The sequence below is a fragment of the Balaenoptera physalus genome (genome assembly GCF_965194825.1).
Source record: "Balaenoptera physalus genome assembly, chromosome: 6".
In the NCBI taxonomy this organism is placed as follows: Eukaryota; Metazoa; Chordata; class Mammalia; order Artiodactyla; family Balaenopteridae; genus Balaenoptera; species Balaenoptera physalus.
In genome coordinates, this window is record NC_138885.1 from 7,454,055 (window position 1) to 7,474,672 (window position 20,618).

Consider the following 20,618-nt stretch of genomic DNA (forward strand, 5'->3'; position numbering starts at 1 on the left):
GTGACCTGGCAGCGTGTGCATCTTTGGGGGCCAGGGAGCCCCAAGAAGGGTCTGTCTGGTTATTGACGGGGTGCAGAATTATCCACTGCCCCTTGTGTTGGGGACCTCCCCGACCCTCACCCTCGGTGGGCCCCTGGTGGGCTGCCGGCTGCTGGGCGGGCCTCGGTGTGAAAGCCCCAGGTACCTGGCACCCTCTGCCTGCAGACCTGGGCTCTCCAGACACCCCCCACTCCCTACCCGCCTCCTGCTCGCTTCTGTCAAGTGCTCCTCCAGTGGAGGCGGGCCGGGCTGCCGGCACTGCACAGATGATTTGTGTGGGGGGAGCCTGGGCGGGAGGAGGGGGAGGCATGAGCACCCTGGGGGGCGCCTAGGTCACTGGCCCAGGGCAGGATGCGGTGCGAGCCAACGGGACAGCCCCGGAGCTGCCCTCTCCTGCCCGCTCCTCCCGCCCTGCCGCCCCCTCCTCCCACCCCCCCCCCCATCAGACACGGCCTCCTCCTGCCGTGCGTTTTCTACCTCGGGTCCCCAGGTCACATATGGCAGAGCAGCGGCCACCGAGGTGCTGTGTGACAGGGGCCGAACACACGCGGGAAACGCTGCCCGATTGAAAGCCCAATGACATTCGCACAGTAAAGGCTCTAGGAAGCCTTGCAGGTGAGAAACCTGCTCAGCTGGAAAGGGTTTGACCACAGAGACCGTCGCTCCTCTTTTCTCTGCATCTTCACCCAGGACCGCAGAACTCACTTCAACACCTACCTTCTCCATCAGCTCCCCGAGCTGAATCTTGGCTTTTCAGCAAAGCCTAGAGGTTGGCCCCTAGACAGAGCCCCCCACCGCCGCTGGGCCGGCAGGGCCTGTCTTACCTCGATGTGCGGCGTGGCCTGGTCCTCCTGCCCGCCCATCAGGGAAGGCAGGAAGCCGAACACCTGCTCCACCATCTCCGTGTCGGTGACAGTGTCGTAGATGGACTTACGCTTCCTCCTGGGGACAGCGCTTGGGCTTTTCTGCTTTTCAGCGGGGACGACCAGAGGCCCCTGCACAGACACCCCGGGGGCCACGGTTACCACAGGCCCGGCGGGGGCAAGCCCCTCCCGGAAGCCAAATAAACCTCCTCCTGCCGTATTTGTCCAAATCAATACATTTCCCTCTAAAATCCTAGGTTTTAAAAGCGAGAGGGACTGGAGATAACCAGCCTGGGCCTCTCCTTTCCCAGTGGATAGTTAGAGGTCCATAGAGCGGAGATGCTTGCTTGTTCTCACAGGGTACCACGCCAAAGCCCGAAGACCCCCAGAACCTAGCTGCAAAACCCACCCAGGCCCACCTGGTCCCTTCACAAAGAGCACCAAGTTTCCCCTGGGAGAGGGCTCTGGGCCTGCCCTGGTTTGTGGCCCGTCTGGGGCCACGTGGGTGCAGGAACACGCTGCTGACATGTCTGGGGCTCTGCCCTCTTTCTTGCTCTGGCCACTGTACTAGCACTGTGCTCCGGGGACCCATTTTCATCTACGGAGCAGGGGCAGACTTCATCCTAGGCCCTCTTCCTTATCACCATTGCCAAATGAGCGAGTTCTGAGGAGTGAGGTTGGGTTTCAGGTGCTGTCCGAATGGAGGAAATGGGATCACGCAAGGGTGAAATTTCAGAACGCAGGGATATGCATCTCGGCGCCACTCCCCTGCTCCCCGCCCTCCCGCCTCTCTTGCCCGGACTCTCTTGAAGGCTCCTCTTGGTATTTCTTGGTATTTTTGGACCTGGAGGGGGCAGGAGTGTCTGGTGGGAGCCCTATGTTGCTGCTTACTCCTCCTGCCTACCCTCCCTCACCTGGGCCCGGCCATCTCCCACCTGCCCGAGAGGGCAGTGACCACCTACATTGGCTTTCTGCCGCCGGACAGCTAGGCCCCTGGCGTACGCCTGGATGACCACCACTGCCCTCCTCTTGGCCTGGACCTGCTGGCGCACAAGGTAGCCCCTGCAGAGGGCCTGCAGCTGGATCATCCTCTGCCGCGTGGCCTGGTACTGCTTTGCCAGCAGGTGGCTCCGGGCAATGGCCTGCAGACGCTCAAAACCCAGGAGGACCTGCGGAGGCAAGAAGGACGGGCGCTCACAGAGAGGCCTGGGCCCAGCCGGGCACAGAGCAGAGAAAGGCCTTCCCGAGGGGACAGAGAGCAAGGGGCAAGGTGACCTCACAAATCAGCTTTACAGTTACCTGCTTTATGGCAAAGCGCGAGTGCTAAAGTTTTACGTGCCTGTGAGTACGAGCGTATTAAATGAGTTATACTTGTAAAGCAGTTAGAACAGAGCCTGGCGAGAAATTAGTGCTAAAGAAGTCTTTTTAAATGGCGTAAATAGGGCTTCCCTGGTGGCGCAGTGGTTGAGAATCTGCCTGCCAATGCAGGGGACACGAGTTCGAGACCTGATCTGGGGAGATCCCACATGCTGCAGAGCAACTAGGCCCGTGCGCCACAACTACTGAGCCTGCGCGTCTGGAGCTTGTGCTCCGCAACAAGAGAGGCCGCGATAGTGAGAGGCCCGCGCACCGCGATGAAGAGTGGCCCCCGCTCACCGCAACTAGAGAAAGCCCTTGCACAGAAACGAAGACCCAACACAGCCAAAAATAAATAAATAAATAAATAATAAATAATAAAAATAAAGGAATTCCTTAAAAAAAAAAAAGAGAAAAAATGGCATAAATAATAAAGTAGTTTCCTGGTAGTTCTGCCAGTAACAGAGAACTGGCTTGGGTGTCACATGCGTGATACGATTCTAGAGGCCTTGCTTTTCACACCTGCAGCCAAGTCCAGCCAGCTTGTGTGGAGCTAGAGCACCTGTGTGGAGGCCTACGGCCGGCTCCGTCAAGCTAATCCCTCAGGGATCTTGAAAATCAAGAGGAAATAATAAACTGTGAGTACCTGCTTCTATGCTGCACACACACCCTAGGCCACAGCAGTCCCTGAGCCTCTGGGATGGCTCCTGTTGGCTTCTGAATGACCAACCTAACGGCTGCCAGGTGTGAGGGGTCATGCTGCATCTTACAGGTTTGGAAGTCACACAGACATGCATCCAAACTCCAGCTCTGCTGCCTACTGATTGCGTGCTCTTGGGGAAATGACTTAATCTCTCTGTGCCTCGGTTCCTTGACATACAGCGTTGGCTTAACAGTAAATAAAGTGATGCACACAGAGCAACAGGCCCCAAGTAGCCTTTCCATCCATATCAGCTGCCAACGTGCCCTTGTGAGCATGGAATGCGGACAGGTCTGGGTCAGTTTTGCTGATGTGACCACTGCATGTCCCAACCACAGTCGCAGCCATGACCAAGACAAGCAGTCAAACAGGCCCCACAGGACACGGTTAAAGGTTGCTCTGGTTTGTTTGTTGTGCAGACACTCATTAGCAGCGCCTGTGGTCAAGGAAAAAATTAGAAAAAAGTGCTTGAAACAGAAAATAATCAATCCATTAACCTATTTTGTTGCCTGGAAATTGGGAAAAAAAGCCACCATCTAATTTCAGAGTAGGACATCTCATTCTAGCTCTGGAGATGCCCCAAATTCTGCAGGAGAACGCTTTGAAACCTGCAAACCGTGTGACCTGACACTGTGCTAAGAAGAGTGTGTGGGGTGCTGAGGTCTGGATCGATCATGCCTGTGACTGATGTGATGCTTCCTGCCCCAGCTCTCACAGCCATAAACAAACGTCAACATTCGTATCTAATTGGACAGCTGCTCCTGCAGGCTCCGCCTCCCACGTGAGTCTCTTACCAGCTTGAAGTTCCTCTGGCTGTAGTAGCCTCTCCACCAGGCCTGGAGGGTCACAGCTGCCTGCCTCTGCCTTAGGAACTCCTTCCTAGAAGCGGAAATGCAAGTCAGTGGTAACAACCACAGACATTTTAAAGCCTTTGGAGGGGAAAAACTGATTTTAAGGGAAGAGAGATAATGAAATGTTGGGGGAAATGAATGCATACAATATTTCTTTTCCAGAAGCCTTTATAGGCTGAAAGACAGGTTAGGAACTTAAAATCTACTGCCAACAACTAAATTTGTGAATGAGGACAGTCCAGTTTTTATTTATTTATTTAAATTTATCTTTTTTCTTTTTCTTTTCTTTATTTTTTTTGGCCATGCCACGCAGCTTGCGGGATCTTAGTTCCCCAACCAGGGATCGAACCTGTGCCCCCTGAAGTGGAAGCGAGGAGTCCTAGCCACTGGACCTCCAGAGAATTCCCGAGGACAGTCCAGTGTTTAGAGTGAGGAGAAAAAATTTCCTCATTCCCCCCAAAGATCTCTGAAGGGATAAAACCCATTTCCAACTTTTTATTCGTTGTCAGACTCTGCCCCCTCCTCTGGCCACTAGCCCAGGGGTTTATCAGAAATCAGGTCAGAAGTCTCAGGACCAGAGCTCCTCTCTGGGGGCAGGTCAAAGCAGAGGGCAGCCCCCAGACCCAGGCAGCCTGGCAAGCTCCATCAGACTGCTCCCTCCACACGGAGGAAAGTGGGCTGAAAACTGGAGGAGGTAACCTGAAACCTCGCCTCTGGGGAGTCAGAGGTGCATACGGATGTACCTTTTCTCCCACACTTAAGTGAGTTTTCTTAGCACTTCTAATAATTTTTCAGGGTATTTTCTTAGGTTTAGGAAAATAGATCTCAATCATATTAAAAATCATCTTCGAGGAGTTGGGGGAGGGGGAATTGGATGAAGGTGGTCAAAAGGTGCAAACTTCCAGTTATAAGATTAAGTACTAGGGATGTAATGTACAACATGATGACTATAGTTAGCACTGCTCTATGGTACATATAAAAGTTATTAAAAGAGTAAACCCTGGGGCTTCCCTGGTGGCGCAGTTGTGGAGAATCTGCCTGCCAATGCAGGGGACACGGGTTCGAGCCCTGGTCTGGGAAGATCCCACATGCCGCAGAGCAACTAGGCATGTGAGCCACAACTACTGAGCCTGCGCGTCTGGAGCCTGTGCTCCGCAACAAGAGAGGCCGCGATAGTGAGAGGCCCGCGCACTGCGATGAAGAGTGGCCTCCGCTTGCCACAACTGGAGAAAGCCCTCGCACAGAAATGAAGACCTAACACAGCCATAAATAAAAAAAAAAAAAACTAAAAAAAAAAAAAAAAGAGTAAACCCTAAGAAGGATTTCCATCACAAGGAAAAAAAAATTTTTTTCTTTTGTTTCTGCATCTATATGAGATGGTGGATGTCCACTAAACTTATTGTGGTAACTGTTTCATGATACGTATAAGTCAAATCATTATGTGGTACACCTTAAACTTGTACAGTACTGTAAGTCAATTATATCTCAATAAAACTGGGGGATAAAAACCAAAAACCAAAATAAACAAACAAAAAAAGAATAAGAAAAAAATCATCTGGAAAATTTCAATATTTATTGATGCCTGGGTGCCGTGCAGTCCAATTAAGTCAGAATCTTTGTTGATGGGTGGACAATATATATCTGTATATCTATCTATTCAATATTTTTTGGTGCATGTACATACATACACACACACACACACACACACACACACACACACTCACATGATGATTCTAATATAAGGCCAAAGTAAACAACTGAGTAATCTAAAAATAAAGATAATTGGTCTCCTTTCTAATATTTATACCAGTGGTTCTCAACTGGGGGTGATTCTGCCCCCCAGGCACACTTGGCAATGTCGAGACACATTTTTGGTTGCCATGACCGGGGGCTGGGGAGGAGAATGCTACTGGCATCTAGTGAGTAGAGTTCAGATGCCGCTGAACACCCTGCAATGCCCAGGACAGTGCCCCCTATAGCAAAAAGTTATCCTAGCAAAATGTCAGTAGTGTTGAAGCTGAAAAACCCTGATTTCTATATTTTCTTTAAATTTCTTGTCTAATTGCATTGGCCAGAACAGCGAGAACACCATTAATTACCAATGGTGATCACTTCTGGGAAGATGAAGTAGACATACTTTCCGTTACTCCTCCTGCTAACTACAACTAAAAACCCCTAGACATTATACATAAAACACACATTAAGAAGACTCTGAAACATGGAGAGAAGAAGGAAGACCAGCTAAGGATCTCAGACACAGTGGTAACTTCTCTGGATTTCTTTTTGCCTCACATACTCTAGACTAGGAGCTGAAGAAGAAGGCAGTCCAGAAATGACAATGGGCACAGACCAGAAAGACCCCAAGAAAAGCCTTCTCTCTCTACCAAAAGGATCAAGAAAGGGGCAGTTTAGCAAGACAGAAAACTTTTAGATAATAACTAAGTCTACTCCAGTGAAACACCATGTAAACAACTGTGGTTCCCCCACCTACACCAGAAGATGCCCAGTGGAAAGCCTAGACTTCCACCCTCACCTGGGTTGTGTAGGAAGTCATCCTTGATGGGTAGTAATGAGCCCACCCCCAACAATGGCAGTGGAGACCACTGGGGAATCCTGAACCTGTATGGCCTTCTAAGCCACACCTCCCCGCCTCACGACCCTGCTTGCTGGTGCCCATGGCCGCTATTCCCGTGGCTCAGCCACCTGCTTGCATTTTGTCCTATCTGGGTTTCCAGGCCTTCCTATGGTTGGCAACGGGCCGACAGGACAGCAGGGAATGGCACCATGGGACCTGCCGAGACCCTTGGATGTGGTGAGGGGGAGGGAGGCAGTAATATGGCTGATTTACTGAACCTGGACTGAAATTCAAGGGTTATCTTCTTACTGACCAGGGAACCGAGTCAAAGACAGTTCTTTTCTTCCCTCCAAAACCAACCACCTCATAAAACCAAACCTATGCATTCTCTAAGACAACTGAAGGAGAGCGCCGAGATACAGTCGAAACCAGAGCTGACGCTTCATTTGCCTCTTGCGTCCGTGGTGGATTTTGCCCTCCACCCCAAACATTCAACTAATGTATTAGAATTCTCTGGCCAACACAGGCTGCAGCGTCCCTGGTCAGGAGGTCCTGACAGCGCTTCTGCCTCGGTGACCCCGAGAGGGGGACCAGTGGGAACTTGTGGCCCTTGCGGGGTACAGGCCTGCCCAGGGCACATGGCGGGGGGGTGTGTGGGCTGGGAGGGGGCAGGGCGGGCACCTGTATCTGCAGCCCCGCAGGGCTCTCTGGATGCTGACGGCAGCCTTGTCCAGGGCCTGGCTCCTCTGTACCGCCAGCAGGGTTTCCTGGTTTTCCTGGGATGGGAGAGATCTCATCATGCAGCTGCCCCGCCTCACCGCCACTCCCCCACCTGCAGCCAGAAGTCAGGGTCTCTCAGACTCTTCCCACACTGCTCCCAGGAGGGCGGGCAGGGGAAGGGGCCCTCATGTTGCCACCGCTGTGGCTCAGAGCAGAGAACCGCAGCTACATCCCCAGCCCCAATCCAAGAACTTCCCATATTAGCTCTTTCTTCTTGTTAATTCGATCTGGGAAATTTCACTTCTGCTCCGGAGAACCCAAGAGGGGGGCAGAAAATTTCCCCAAAGCTGTATTTTATTTCCCAAAATTCATGTGCAACGCGCATTCAGCTGTAATCCAGATGCATGCTTGTTTCCATGTGAACATGAATTCCAGCCTTTGCATAGAATTCATGGTGAGGGGTGATGAGCCGTATTCATCCCTGAGCGGTGACCTTCCCTGGCCCACCTCCCTGCTGCCCCTGGATCCCGGCCCGGAAGGAAGGGACTGCCTTTGCAGAGGCGAGAGCAGCACGGCCCTTTGGTAAGTGATGGGCAGAGGCCAGGGGCTTGGTGGCCCTTCCTGCCCCCATCAGTCTTGCATCAAGCAAGCACTGGGTCTCTTGGTGTGCCTGGGTGGGCCCTGGGGACACAGAGATGGACCAGACCCCCGACTGTGGCCTCACGGAGCAGCCAGGGAGGGGGAGGGATGGAGGGGCAGGCACTCTCCTCCCCTCCTTGGCCATCCACCCTCGCTGACCCCACTCTCCATACCACACCCTCCTGGGCTGCGGCCCTGGGACTCCCCAGACCTCTTCCCTCTGCCAGCCTCACCTCCCCAGTGGAGTCTGAAGCCCCTCTGCTTCTTCCTTCCTGTCAAGCCCCAGAGCCCCAGCATAGGCAGACCTGACTAACGCACGGACAGACGGACAGACCCACTGGAGAGCTGGGGCTGGGAGGACAGACAAGGACATTTGGGCAGGCTCTACGGGGGAAGAGGAGAGAGTGGAGGCCTCAGGAAGGGCAGTGGGGACGAGGTGAGGTGCGGCGCGGGCTGGCAGAGCCCTGATTCTAGCCCTGATCTTCTCTTCCTCCTCCTCTTTCTCGCCCTGCTGACCTGCCCAAGGCGTGTGAGGCTAGGAGACACGGAGGTTCTCTCCTTGTGGCTCTCTGACCCAGTTCGCAATCCTGGAGGGCTCGAAGGCCAGCCTCAAGGGCGGGAGGCTGCGTCTGCGTGACCTTGAGCCTCCCTGTGAGTTGATGGAGAGGCAGGTGGGAGGTGGGAGATGGTGCTGCTTGCACTGGCCCGCCAAGGAGCTGTCATGGGGGGAGGGGGGCACACCGCCTCCTGCCTGAAGCCCCGCCTCTCCAGGGAGGCAGGGGCGGGGCTTCCCCAGGTCGGACTGCAGACTGTGGCCCCGGGCCTGAAGGGCTGTTCTCGGGGACAGTGGGAGACCTCCCTCAGCTCCTTCTTGCTCTCCCACGGTGGCTTGGAGGCAGGCCCTCCTTCTCCTCAGGCCTCGCCCTAAATGTCCTCCTCTGAGAAGCCCCCGGGCTTTCACGGGCTGGGCCGGGCTCTCCCCGTGACCCCCTGCCTCCCTTCCCCCCTAGAGTGGCTTTCTTGAGGGCAGGGGCCACGCACGGGGCAGGCGCCCACGGGCACCAGACCGGCCACACAGGCTTCAGGAGGCTGAGGACCAGCGCGTTCAGGGTCTCACCTTCAGGAAAATTTTGGTCTTTCCCACTTTCCAGTCTTTGTCTGTGCCCAGCCACATTTCGACGATGCGCAGGGTCATCTGGCGAAACTTGCCCTGAAGCTGCCAAAGAGAAACAGGAGGGGCTCTGTGGAGTCCCGCTGGAGCCTGAGGTCCCTCCTCGGAGGCTTCCTAGGGAGCGGGGTCCCTCTGCTCCCACAGGTGTCGCCGTCAGGGGCTCCTGGATCAAGGGTGGGGCCCAGGGGACCACGAGGCCACCACACCTTGTAGGGCCTGGGGCCTCAGTGTGGCCGTTGGACACGGGCAGCCCAAACTTCAGGATGGCCGAGTGTTCGGGGAAGGCTAGGAAGCGGGAAGGGTCCTGCTCCCTGGCCACTTATCACCTCTGTGACATTCTGCCACGTAAAAGAGAGTGTTTGCTTTTGACTGCGGATGCTCCTAGAAGGAACATATTCAGCGGCTAGCCTCGTCCAGAGAAGGGAAGCAGGAACGGGGGTCATTTCAAAGCTTGGAGTCCAGGCAGGGGCCCTGGGCATCAGGTGGGCAGCCCGCTTGGAACGGGGGCCGTGCGGGCGCCCAGAGGCGGCTGGGTTCTGCGGATGCGCACGCCGCCTGTCGGGGCCGTGGGCCGGGCTGCGGGGACGCACACCTCCGTGCGCGCGGCGCTGGGCAGCAGGACGCGGAACCTCTGCGAGAACTCCTGGAACGAGTAGCGGATGGGGAATCCGGCCTTGCGGATGTGCACCGTCTCCATCATGCCTGAGTAGCGCAGCTGCCAGAGGCACAGCTCCCGGTTGAAGAGCTGCGGGCGCAGAGGAGAGGGGCTGATGGCGCGGGCCGCCCCCTTCCCGACCTCCCTGCCACCAACCCTTCGGCCGTCCACCAAATGCAGGAGAAGGAAGCAAACGCTTGGTTTCATGAACGTTCTGTTTTGAAGGGAGATATTTGGTTGAAGTCGCTGCCAAGTCCTGGAAGTGTTTTCCAAGGAGATAAAAAGTCGATAACATACGAACTGGGACATCCACAAGAACACCAAATACTTCCCGCATTTTCAGAATATGCAAAGTATGAAGAATATCAAAGTGTTTTTGCATATGCCACGTTTAAAATTTTTTGAAGTACCCCCCAAACAATGATGCCAAAGGACACGGCTTCCTTCTGGCCTTGCCTGTGTTGGGGTGACTGGTGCCCCTGCAGTCCTTCCGGCTGGGGCTCCATCGTGCCTCTCACACTCTAGTGGAAGGAATAAGTACCTTTCCTACTTTGAGTGTGAAAATGTTCTAGTCAACTTAGTCTCTCCATCCTCCAGAGATGGGTCTTTGGAGAGGAACTTGGCCACGATGCTTTGCACAGGGGTATGGGGTCTCAGCCATGGCCCCAAGACTCTGCATGGCTGGGACCCTCGAGAGCCCCCCTCCGCCTCCAACCAGGAGTGTCTGGGGACTAGGGGCAAGCCCTCCAATCTGGCAAGCCCACCAGCACCTGGAAACACGAAGGGCCACAGCAGTTAGTTTTGGGCAACTCCTTAGCTCCCATTTATCATTTCCGGTGGGCCTGGTGCTTCTCCTTTAATCTTTACAACAGCCCTACCTGGTGCGGTACTTAGCTCCAACTTAAAGACAAGCTGCCTGAGGCTCAGGGCCATGCTCCTGAGTGGCTGAGCCAGGGTTCCTACCTTGAGCCTTCCTGGCCCCTCAGCCTGGGGTCCCCTACACCCGCACAGCAGCTACCAACTCCCAGAAATGTCTCAGCCGGGGGCACCCACAAGACGTGAGAATGATCCTCAGGCCCCCCACCTGTGGGCGTGGGTAAGGACCTCTGGGAGCAAAGTTACTCTCTAACATCTGTGCATTGTGCTTTAACGAAGACACACTTTGGATCTCCTGGGCCAGCCTGAATTTCATATGATTTTATACTTTTCAAAAAGGCACTTCATTTAATGTGATATTATTTCTTTTCCCTTATAAGACTTTTTGTTTTTTTGAACCATTCTATCTCCTCTCAGATGGCATCTCCCAGTTTCTGGAATCCTGTATTTGCAGCCTCTGGGTGGGATTCCCAAGCCCACGGGTCAGGGGCTGGGCAGGCAGCAGGCTCCCACCCCACCCCACACATAAGCAGATAAAACCGCCTTCCAAGGGCTGCATGGCCTCAGGTCTCGGTGACCAGCAGTTGGTGTCAGTCTCTAAAATCACAGTACTGGTTGCTGCCCCTTATGGAGTGTGGTTTACTTATGCAGGTGTGGCAAAAACGTCATGTGCAATCCTTGCTGCCCCCTGCAGGTAGGCAGATCCTGAATTTACGGAAGAGGAAACTGAGGCTCAGAGAAGCAACACACCTGGCCAATGGCAGGCGAATGGCAGGGCTGAGACAGTTGAGGTACGGGTGATCCAAAGCCCTGAAGGTCACAGACCTTCGAATGGCCTAGACTGGTCACCTTGCCTCAGTACCCTCATCTGTAAAATGGGGGCAGATAGCTCTAAAGCTGCTCAGACATTCGAGCAGGGAGTAACATGATCCCAGATGCCATCAGACTCATTCAGTAGAGGCCCTCTCCCTCCCTGCATTACCAGCGGCTTCTTGTAGTCATTGGGTTTGATGCAGCGGATGAAGTAAGGCTGGCAGTTGGTCAGGATTTTCATCAGCTTGTCCAGGGACTGCTTGAACTGGCCCGCCAAGGTGGAGGGCCGCTTGCTGGAGTCTGCAGACTGCAGGCAAAAGCACAGGGCACAAGTGGGGGGCTGGGGAGCTTGGCCTGGGGCACAGTGAGGGCTTCTGCCGAGGTCCCGCAGGTGGGCAGGGCTACATTCATCCAATTGCTCATTCATTCATCTAGCACAGGTTCCCCAAGTGCCTATGTGTGCAGGTGCCCAGCTAGACACTGGGGACCCAGAGCCAAGTAAGACAGGGCAAGCCTCCTGTCTAGGGGTGGGGCCCCCCACGTGGGACGCACAAGATGATGCACCAGGGTGAGGAGCGAATGTTAGAACTCCCAACTGTCTTACCTCACCATTCTACATTTTCAGTTTTTGTATCGGTTTTATATGCTTTTTTTGTATGTTTTATACTGTACATTGTAAGCATTATAGTAAATGTCTACAGTTTTAAAATACATGTATTAAAATGATGGATGCAAGAGAAAACAAGAGCCCAAGCCCCGGGCCAAGAGTAGTGTGTGTTTTTGGGCAATGCTGGCCTTGGACCATGCTCCTTGATCAAACCTTTCCAAGGTCGAATGTTCCTGAGCAAATGTATGTACTGCCAAATTGCATCAGTCTGGAGACACGAGTTCACCGTTTAACACCTCTGAAAGCAGGATGCGATCACCGGCAGGCCTAATGACGATGGGCAGCATTTTCCTGTTGTTCCGGTTTATAAAATAATGTGCATTTCCCTCCACTGTCATTCTGTTCCCTGAAACCTGTGGGACATACTCTGGTGTCCCCACAGGGCCAGGACCAGGCTGTGCTCCGGCCTCAGCTGTGACGTCCAGGCTGGCTCCGTGAATGCAGAGGGTCTGGCCCGGCTCCGCCTGGTTCCAGACCTGGGCAATTCCTGCACAGCCTTGCGGCTCCTTGGTGACCCCCCTGGGCTGGCTCTGCACGTGGTCGTGCTGTGGGCCCTGGGTGCTAAAGCCTCAGGAGTACAGGTCGGGGTGGGGATGATGAGAGGTCAAGGGCACCTCAGTGTGGCCAGAGCTGACTGTGTGGAATGGGGTGGGGGATGGGGGGTGTTCTCTGCTGCACCCACAGTTCCTGAGCCACTGAGCCAGCCTCATCTCCCTGCCTGGGGTGGGGGAGCTCCTCGTCAGGTGACTCACGGGGCTTTTGTGGAACAGTCACTGTTAAGGGGTGAAGGCACGGCTGGCAGTGGGTGGGCAGACCCGCACCCTGCTGGGACGTCCTAGGCTGCTCTGAGGAGCACCTGGGGCTCTCTGCTGCCCACCGCCCTGGCCAGGAGCCTCAGTGCTGCTGCCGCCACACCACACACACACACACACACACACACACACACCCCACATACCACACACACACACACCACATACCACACACACACACACACCACACACACACATACCACATACCACACACACACACACACACCACATACCACACACACACCACATACCACACACACACACACGCCCCACATACCACACACACACCACATACCACACACCACACACACACACACACACACACACCCCACATACCACACACACACACACACCACATACCACACACACACACACCACATACCACACACACACACACACACACACACCACACACCACATACCACACACACACACACACACACACCACACACACACACACCACATACCACACACACACACACACACACCACATACCACACACACACACACCACACACATGACACACCACACCCCCCCACACACACACACCACATACCACACCACACACACACACACCACATACCACACACACACACCACATACCACACACACACACACACACCACATACCACACACACACCACATACCACACACACATACCACATACCACACACACACACCACATACCACACACACACCACATACCACACACACACACACCCCCCACATACCACACACACACCACATACCACACACCACACACACACACACACACACCCCACATACCACACACACACACACACACACACACACCACATACCACACACACACACACCACATACCACACCACATACCACACACACACGACACACCACACCCCCCCACACACACCACATACCACACACACACACATACCACACACCACATACCACACACACACACACCACACACACACCACATACCACACACACACACACCACATACCACACACACACACACACCACATACCACACACACGACACACCACACACACACCCCCCCACACACCACATACCACACACACACACACACATACCACATACCACACACACACACCACACATCACACACACACACCACACACCACATACCACACACACACACTACATACCATGCACACACACACACACCACACACCACATACCACGTACACACACACACACCACACACACACAGCACACACCACATACCACACACACACACACACGCCACACACACCACACACCACACACACACATACCACATACCACACACATGACACACCACACACTCCCACACACACACACCACACACCACATACCACACACACCACATACCACACACACACACCACACACCACACACACACACCACACACACACATACCACATACCACACACACCACACACCACACACACCACATACCACATACCACACACACACCGCATACCACACACACACCGCATACCACACACCCACCACATACCACACATACACACACACCACACACCGCATACCACACACACACACACACACCACACACCACACACCACATGCCACACACACACATACACACACACCACATGCCACACACCACATACCACACACACACACACACCACACCACATACCACACACACACAGCACACACCACATACCACACACACACCACACACCACATACCACACACACACCACATACCACACACACACACACACACCCCACATACCACACACACACCACATACCACACACCACACACACACACACACACACACCCCACATACCACACACACACACACCACATACCACACCACATACCCCACACACACACACACACACCACACACCACATACCACACACACACACACACCACACACCACATACCACACACACACCACACACCACATACCACACACACACACACCACACACCACACACCACACACACACCCCACATACCACACACACACACTACACACACACACACACACATCACACACCACATACCACATACACACTACATACCATGCACACACACACCACACAACACCACACACCACATACCACACACACACACACGCACACACCACATACCACACACTCACACACACACACACACCACACACCACACACCACACACACACCACACATACCAAACACACACACACCACACACACCACATACCACACACACATACACACACACCACACACCACATACCACACACACACACCCCACATACCACACACACACACCACACACACCACACACCACATACCACACACACACGCACAGACTACACACAGACACACCACACACACCCCACATACCATACACACACACACTACATACCATGCACACACACACACACCACACACCACATACCACGTACACACACACACACACCACATACCACACACACAGACACCACATACCACGTACACACACACACATACCACACACACCACACACCACACACCACATACCACATACCACACACACACACACACACACACACACACACTACATACCACGTACACACACACACACACACCACACACACACCACATACCACACACACCACACAAAACACACACAGAGACCGATATAGAAAGAAACAAGATAAACCAAAGCAGGTGGGCCCTCTAGAGTCCACCACTCACTGGGAAGTGGGTGGAGTCCCGTTCCCCCGCCCCCGCCCCACCCACTGCCCCTGAAGCCCCTCCCCCCGTTTTCAGCCACCTCTGCCCACCCCCTCCACCCCCCGCCCCGCCTGAGAATCCCCGACCCCAGAACCCGGGCCCCGGGCTGGGCAGGGCCACCGAGCCCACCTTGAAGAGCTGGCTGCCCGCCCTCACCCGGACGATGGTCCCTCGGCCCCGCTTGAGGTCCGAGGACTCCAGCCCGAATATCTCCCGCAGGAACTTGTTCCGGGAGGAGTGGACCAGGGCGAGTATGTCCTTGCTCAGCACGTCCCGGTTCTTCTCCAGGAAGCCTGCAGGGAAGCAGAGCCCCCCACCCAGCTCAGCCACCGCTGCTGACTCCGGCGAGGGGCGGGTGCAGTGCGGACACGCGCCCCCCGCAGGCCACCCCCTCCAGGCCCGCCTCCATCACCGGGGAGCGGCGCCGGGGGCTGTCACGGACACGGCCACGGCCACATCCCGCAGTCCCCGCTAGCCCCCATCCCCACTGCCGCCCCCATCCAAGCCGCCACCAGGCCTTCCGCCTGATTACCCTGCCTGCCTCCTGCGCCTCCCTGCCTGCCTGGCCCCTCTGCCCCCAGGGACCTTCCTGAGAGGGCGCATCGCCCGTCACCCCGCTGTACCTTTCCTCTGCTGCCAGTGCCTGCCTTCCTCCTCCTCTCTCCCCTGGGGCCTGCACCCCGCCCCAGGGAGACCTCATCTCTCCCCCAGGCCCTGTGTCCCACCCCAGGGGGTTTCCTCTCTTCCAGGGGGGCCTGCAGCCTCCACGAGCTCTCTGGGGCCCTCTTCCCTCCTAACCCACCCAGGCCAACTCTGGTTTGTGCTTCAGGCCAGCTCAAGCGTCATCTATTCCAGGAGGCTCTCCTGTCCCACAAGTGGGGTGAGAGGCCCTCCTTGGGGCTCCCTTCCGCCCTGTCACTCGGCTCAGGGGTGGCCTGAGGACTTCCCATCTGCACCACCAGCCACGGCTCCCCGGGTGGACCACGGGCAGGAGCGAGTGCATGCCCCTCAACACCCCAGCAATCCCAGCCACCGCTGTCACTGCCACATGCACCCAGGAACCCACTAGCAGCACCGCAGATGGAGTGTCCGTTTCATGTGCAGTTCAGACCTCCCCGAGGGCAGTGTCTGCAGGCTCTCATCAGGGCTCTGAATTTCTGGGGACCCTGGGCAAGTATGATCGAGGCAACTGCGTGTTTACATAAAGGAGCCAAAAGAAGAAGAGAAGGGAAAGGAGAAAGTACAGAAACCTCCCCACCCCTCATAATCCCTGAAAATCTGGCAGCCTGGTCACGTCCAGGCAGCTTGCAGTCTGGAGAGGAAGACCTGGGCACTCCCGCCTGGAGGCCCACCCTTCCCAGCTGGCCAGTCTGTGCAGGAGCGGCCACTTCAAAACGCCCCTGCGGAACCAGCGCGGGGGCAGTAGCTGCTTTGCTCTTCCTGGAAGCCCAAAACGGGGAAACGAAAGAAATTAAACACCATTTGGCTTCCTGGCTTCAAGGATGGGGGGTGGTGAGTTGCTGATTATGAGGTCCTGAGACGTATTTCCCTCTTCATCATAAGTTTAAACTGCACTGGTCTTGGAAATGAATGTGTGCCCATAGGCATTGTGCGCACATGCGTGTGAGCATATGTGTGTGCTTGGACAGAGTAGGTTTAAGAACAAAGCATGTCTGTCACTCACTAAGGAGACCCTGAGGGCCTGGGAACCCCAGGGCCCCTTTACCAGCCCTGATCTGGGGCCTTGGAAGGACTTTCTAGGGCCAAGGGGCCCTCCAGCCTAAGGACTGAGCCTCCAGAAATCAGGGAGGGCAATGTATGGGCTGAGCTGTGTGCCCCCCAAAATCTGTATGTTGAAGCCCTAACCTCCAGTACCTCAGAATGTGACTATATGTGGAGAGAAGGGCCTTTAAAGAGATAATTGAGGTAAAATGAGGCTGTTAGAGTGGGCCCTAATCCAGTCTGACTGGTGTCGTATAAGAAGAGGAGATAAGGGACTTCCCTGGTGGCGCAGTGGTTAAGAATCCGCCTGCCAATGCAGGGGACATGGGTTCAGGCCCTGGGCTGGGAAGATCCCAAATGCGGCGGAGCAACTAAGCCCGTGTGCCACAGCTACTGAGCCGGTGTGCCACAACTACTGAAGCCTGTGTGCGGAGAGCCCGTGCTCTGCAACAAGAGAAGCCACGGCAATGAGAAGCCCGCACACCGCAACCAAGAGTAGTTCCCGCTCGCCGCAATTAGAGAAAGCCTGTGCGCAGCAACGAAGACCCAACACAGCCAAAAATAAAAATAAATAAATTTATTTAAAAAAAAAGAAGAAGAAGAAGAGATTAGGACCCAGAGACAGTAAAGATGCCAGAAGAGAGACATCAGAAGGAACCAGTCCTGCCGACATCTTTGTCTTGGACTCCTGGCCTCCAGAATTGTGAGAAAATACATTTCTGTACGTATTTGTGGAACTTTGCCACGGCAGCGCTGGCCAACAAACAGAGGCGTGGGTCTGGGGGTGAGCAGACAGCACCCCTCCCCTGCTGCCATGGGAAAGAGTGGACCACCTGAGGCAGGGCACAGAATCGCAGGGAGAAGGCACTGGAAGAGGCTGCTTCTCGAAGCCAGGCTAGATGAGGGCCTGGGGCCTGCTGAGGGATTCACCCAGCAAGGGCCCGACCCTGACTTGTCCTCATGCTTTGATTCACCCCACATTTTAGTGGGGTGCATTCTTAAATTCTTAGGAATTTGAGTAGTGTATGGTCTCTATTTTGTTCAGAATTTAAAAGTGATAACCGATGAAAGACTTTTCTTATTCCCTCTAATTCACATTGACAGGATATCAGAAGCTGATACAATATTGAAATACTAAGTGGTACTAAGGAACTACAAAAATACTATAGGACTTCCCTGGTGGTGCAGTGGGTAAGAACTCGCCTGCCAATGCTGGGGACACGGGTTCAAGACCTGGTCCGGGAAGATCCCACATGCCGCGGAGTAACTAAGCCCATGTGCCACAACTACAGAGCCTGTGCTCTAGAGGCCATGAGCCACAACTACTGAGCCCGCGTGTCACAACTACTGAAGCCTGCACGCTAGAGCCCGTGTTCCGCAATAAGAGAAGCCACGATAATGAGAAGCCCACGCACCGCAACGAAGAGTAGCCCCCGCTCGCCGGAACTAGAGAAAGCCCGCGTGCAGCAATGAAGACCCAACACAGCCAAAAATAAATAAATAAATTTATATATATAAAAAAAAAAAAAAGCAAACAAACAAAAAAACCCAAAAATACTATAAAGCTCATCTGTGTATCTCTGCCATTTAACAGTTAATTTAACAAAACTATAACTGAATTGTATGCATACCAAAAAAAAAAAAAAAAACCCACACAGCCTGGTGTGGGGTGCAGGGAGGCCACATCAAGGGTGGAAGAAGGAAGCCTGGTTCCCCCTCTGCCAGCAGGTGCTGTGAGAGGAGGGGACTGGACCGGGAGCTGGGGCCATGCGGCCCTCACCAAGCTGGGAGTGGTGAGAGCCTAGGCGAGGCTCCAAGGCCACCTAAGCCCCTCTCCCAGCTGTGTGCCAGGAGGCTGCTTTCTGCAGGTGGGGACGGGCAGACACTTGGTGGCACCCTGTGCCTCTCCAGGCTTAGGCAAAGCCTCCCCGCCCCAGGTGTTCTCAGAGTCGGGGGAGGGTCAAGGCACCCCTGGGCTCAGTCCCTCAAAAGGCAGAGTAAATGGGGCTCAAGTTGTCAGCACAGCAGGGCGCCAAAAGAAAACCCAGCAGGCCCATCGTCAAAGAGCGTGAATAAAATTTTGCACTCAGAAAGAAGCTACCTTAATCTTAGCATACAGGAAAGTTTCAGGTCACTTCAAAGACTAAAACTTGGCCTTGAGTAGCCCATGGAGGTTGCTGTGCTCAGTGTCTTTGTATTCTGGGATTCTGGGGTCCCGCTAGCTCTGGTCTCTCCCTTTCGGAAGAGCCCCAAAGCCAGGATCTGGTGGGAACTACGAAGGAGCAGCCTCGCCTCCTTATTTTTCCAACAGAAATAATCCCCTGACCTCCTAACACTGCCCCTCCTCTATGTAAAACATCAGCCCCTCCTGCTGCCTTGTCCCTCCACCTGAAAAGTGCTTGGAACATCCCTGACTCCGAGTTTCCATTTAAGCAGATCAGAGCAACTCCTCATTTCTCCATACGAGCCCCACAGTGACACTATGACCGTCTGCCTCGTTTTCCTGACCACAGCACTCTCTGGCCACCTTTCCCATTTTTCTAAGCACATCAGCAGATTGACCACCCCAGGTCTTTATTTCTCCAATCAAAACCATGACTGACCTTATCTCAGCATATACACTTTCACTACCAAGAGAGTGAAAAGATAACCCACAGAATAGGAGATAATATTTGCACATTCTGTATCTGTTCAGGTACTTACAATAAAAAAGAAGACAATTAGCATGTGCTCATAAGGAGCTGGAGAAATTGGAACCTTCATATATTGCTGATGGGAATGTAAAATGGTGCAGCCGCTTTGGAAAACAGTTTGGTGCTTACTCCAGAAGTTAAATAGGATTACCATATGACCCAGCAATTCCTCTCCTAGGTATATACTCCCAAGAAGTGAAAACATATGTCTACATAAAAATTTGTACGTGGGGAGTTCCCTGGCAACCCAGTGGTTAGGACTCTACGCCTTCACTGCCGAGGGCCCGGGTTCAAGGATCCTGCAAGGTGCGGGGCGCGGCCAAAAAATTAAAAAAATTTTTTTAAAAAAGGAAAACTTAAAGTTTTGTACAAGAGTGTTAATAGCAGCATTATTCATAATAGCCAAAAAGTGGAAACAACCGAAATATCCATCAATTGATGAAAGGATAAACAAAGTGTGGCATATTCGTACGGTGGAATATTGTAATTTAAAGAAACAAAGTACGGACACATGCTACAACGTGGACGAACCACGAACACATTATGCCAAGTGAAAGAAGCCAGTCACAAAGGCCACGTGGTGTACGATTCCGCTTATGTGAAATGTCCAAAACAGGCAAATCCATAGAGGCAGAAATCAGTGGTTGCCTAGGGCTGGGGAGAAATGAGGAATGACCGCTAATGGGAGTTTCTCTTTTGGGTGACGAAAAAGTTTTAAAATTGTGGCAACAGCTGCATAATTCTGTGAATATA

The 20,618-nt window shown here is 53.9% G+C and overlaps 1 protein-coding gene across 1 annotated transcript in view; it reads right to left on the minus strand.

Moving 5' to 3' along the window:
- MYO7B (myosin VIIB) overlaps nucleotides 1-20,618 on the minus strand; it is a 103,761-nt gene that overhangs the window by 26,574 nt on the left and 56,569 nt on the right. Inside the window, exons 15-22 of the mRNA XM_082465955.1 lie at nucleotides 15,580-15,743; nucleotides 11,428-11,565; nucleotides 9,507-9,659; nucleotides 8,861-8,959; nucleotides 7,066-7,160; nucleotides 3,753-3,837; nucleotides 1,865-2,071; nucleotides 864-1,034 (exon numbers count right to left, since the gene is read on the minus strand). Coding sequence (XP_082322081.1) covers nucleotides 864-1,034; nucleotides 1,865-2,071; nucleotides 3,753-3,837; nucleotides 7,066-7,160; nucleotides 8,861-8,959; nucleotides 9,507-9,659; nucleotides 11,428-11,565; nucleotides 15,580-15,743 — 1,112 coding nt within the window. The remainder of the gene's footprint in view (nucleotides 1-863; nucleotides 1,035-1,864; nucleotides 2,072-3,752; nucleotides 3,838-7,065; nucleotides 7,161-8,860; nucleotides 8,960-9,506; nucleotides 9,660-11,427; nucleotides 11,566-15,579; nucleotides 15,744-20,618) is intronic.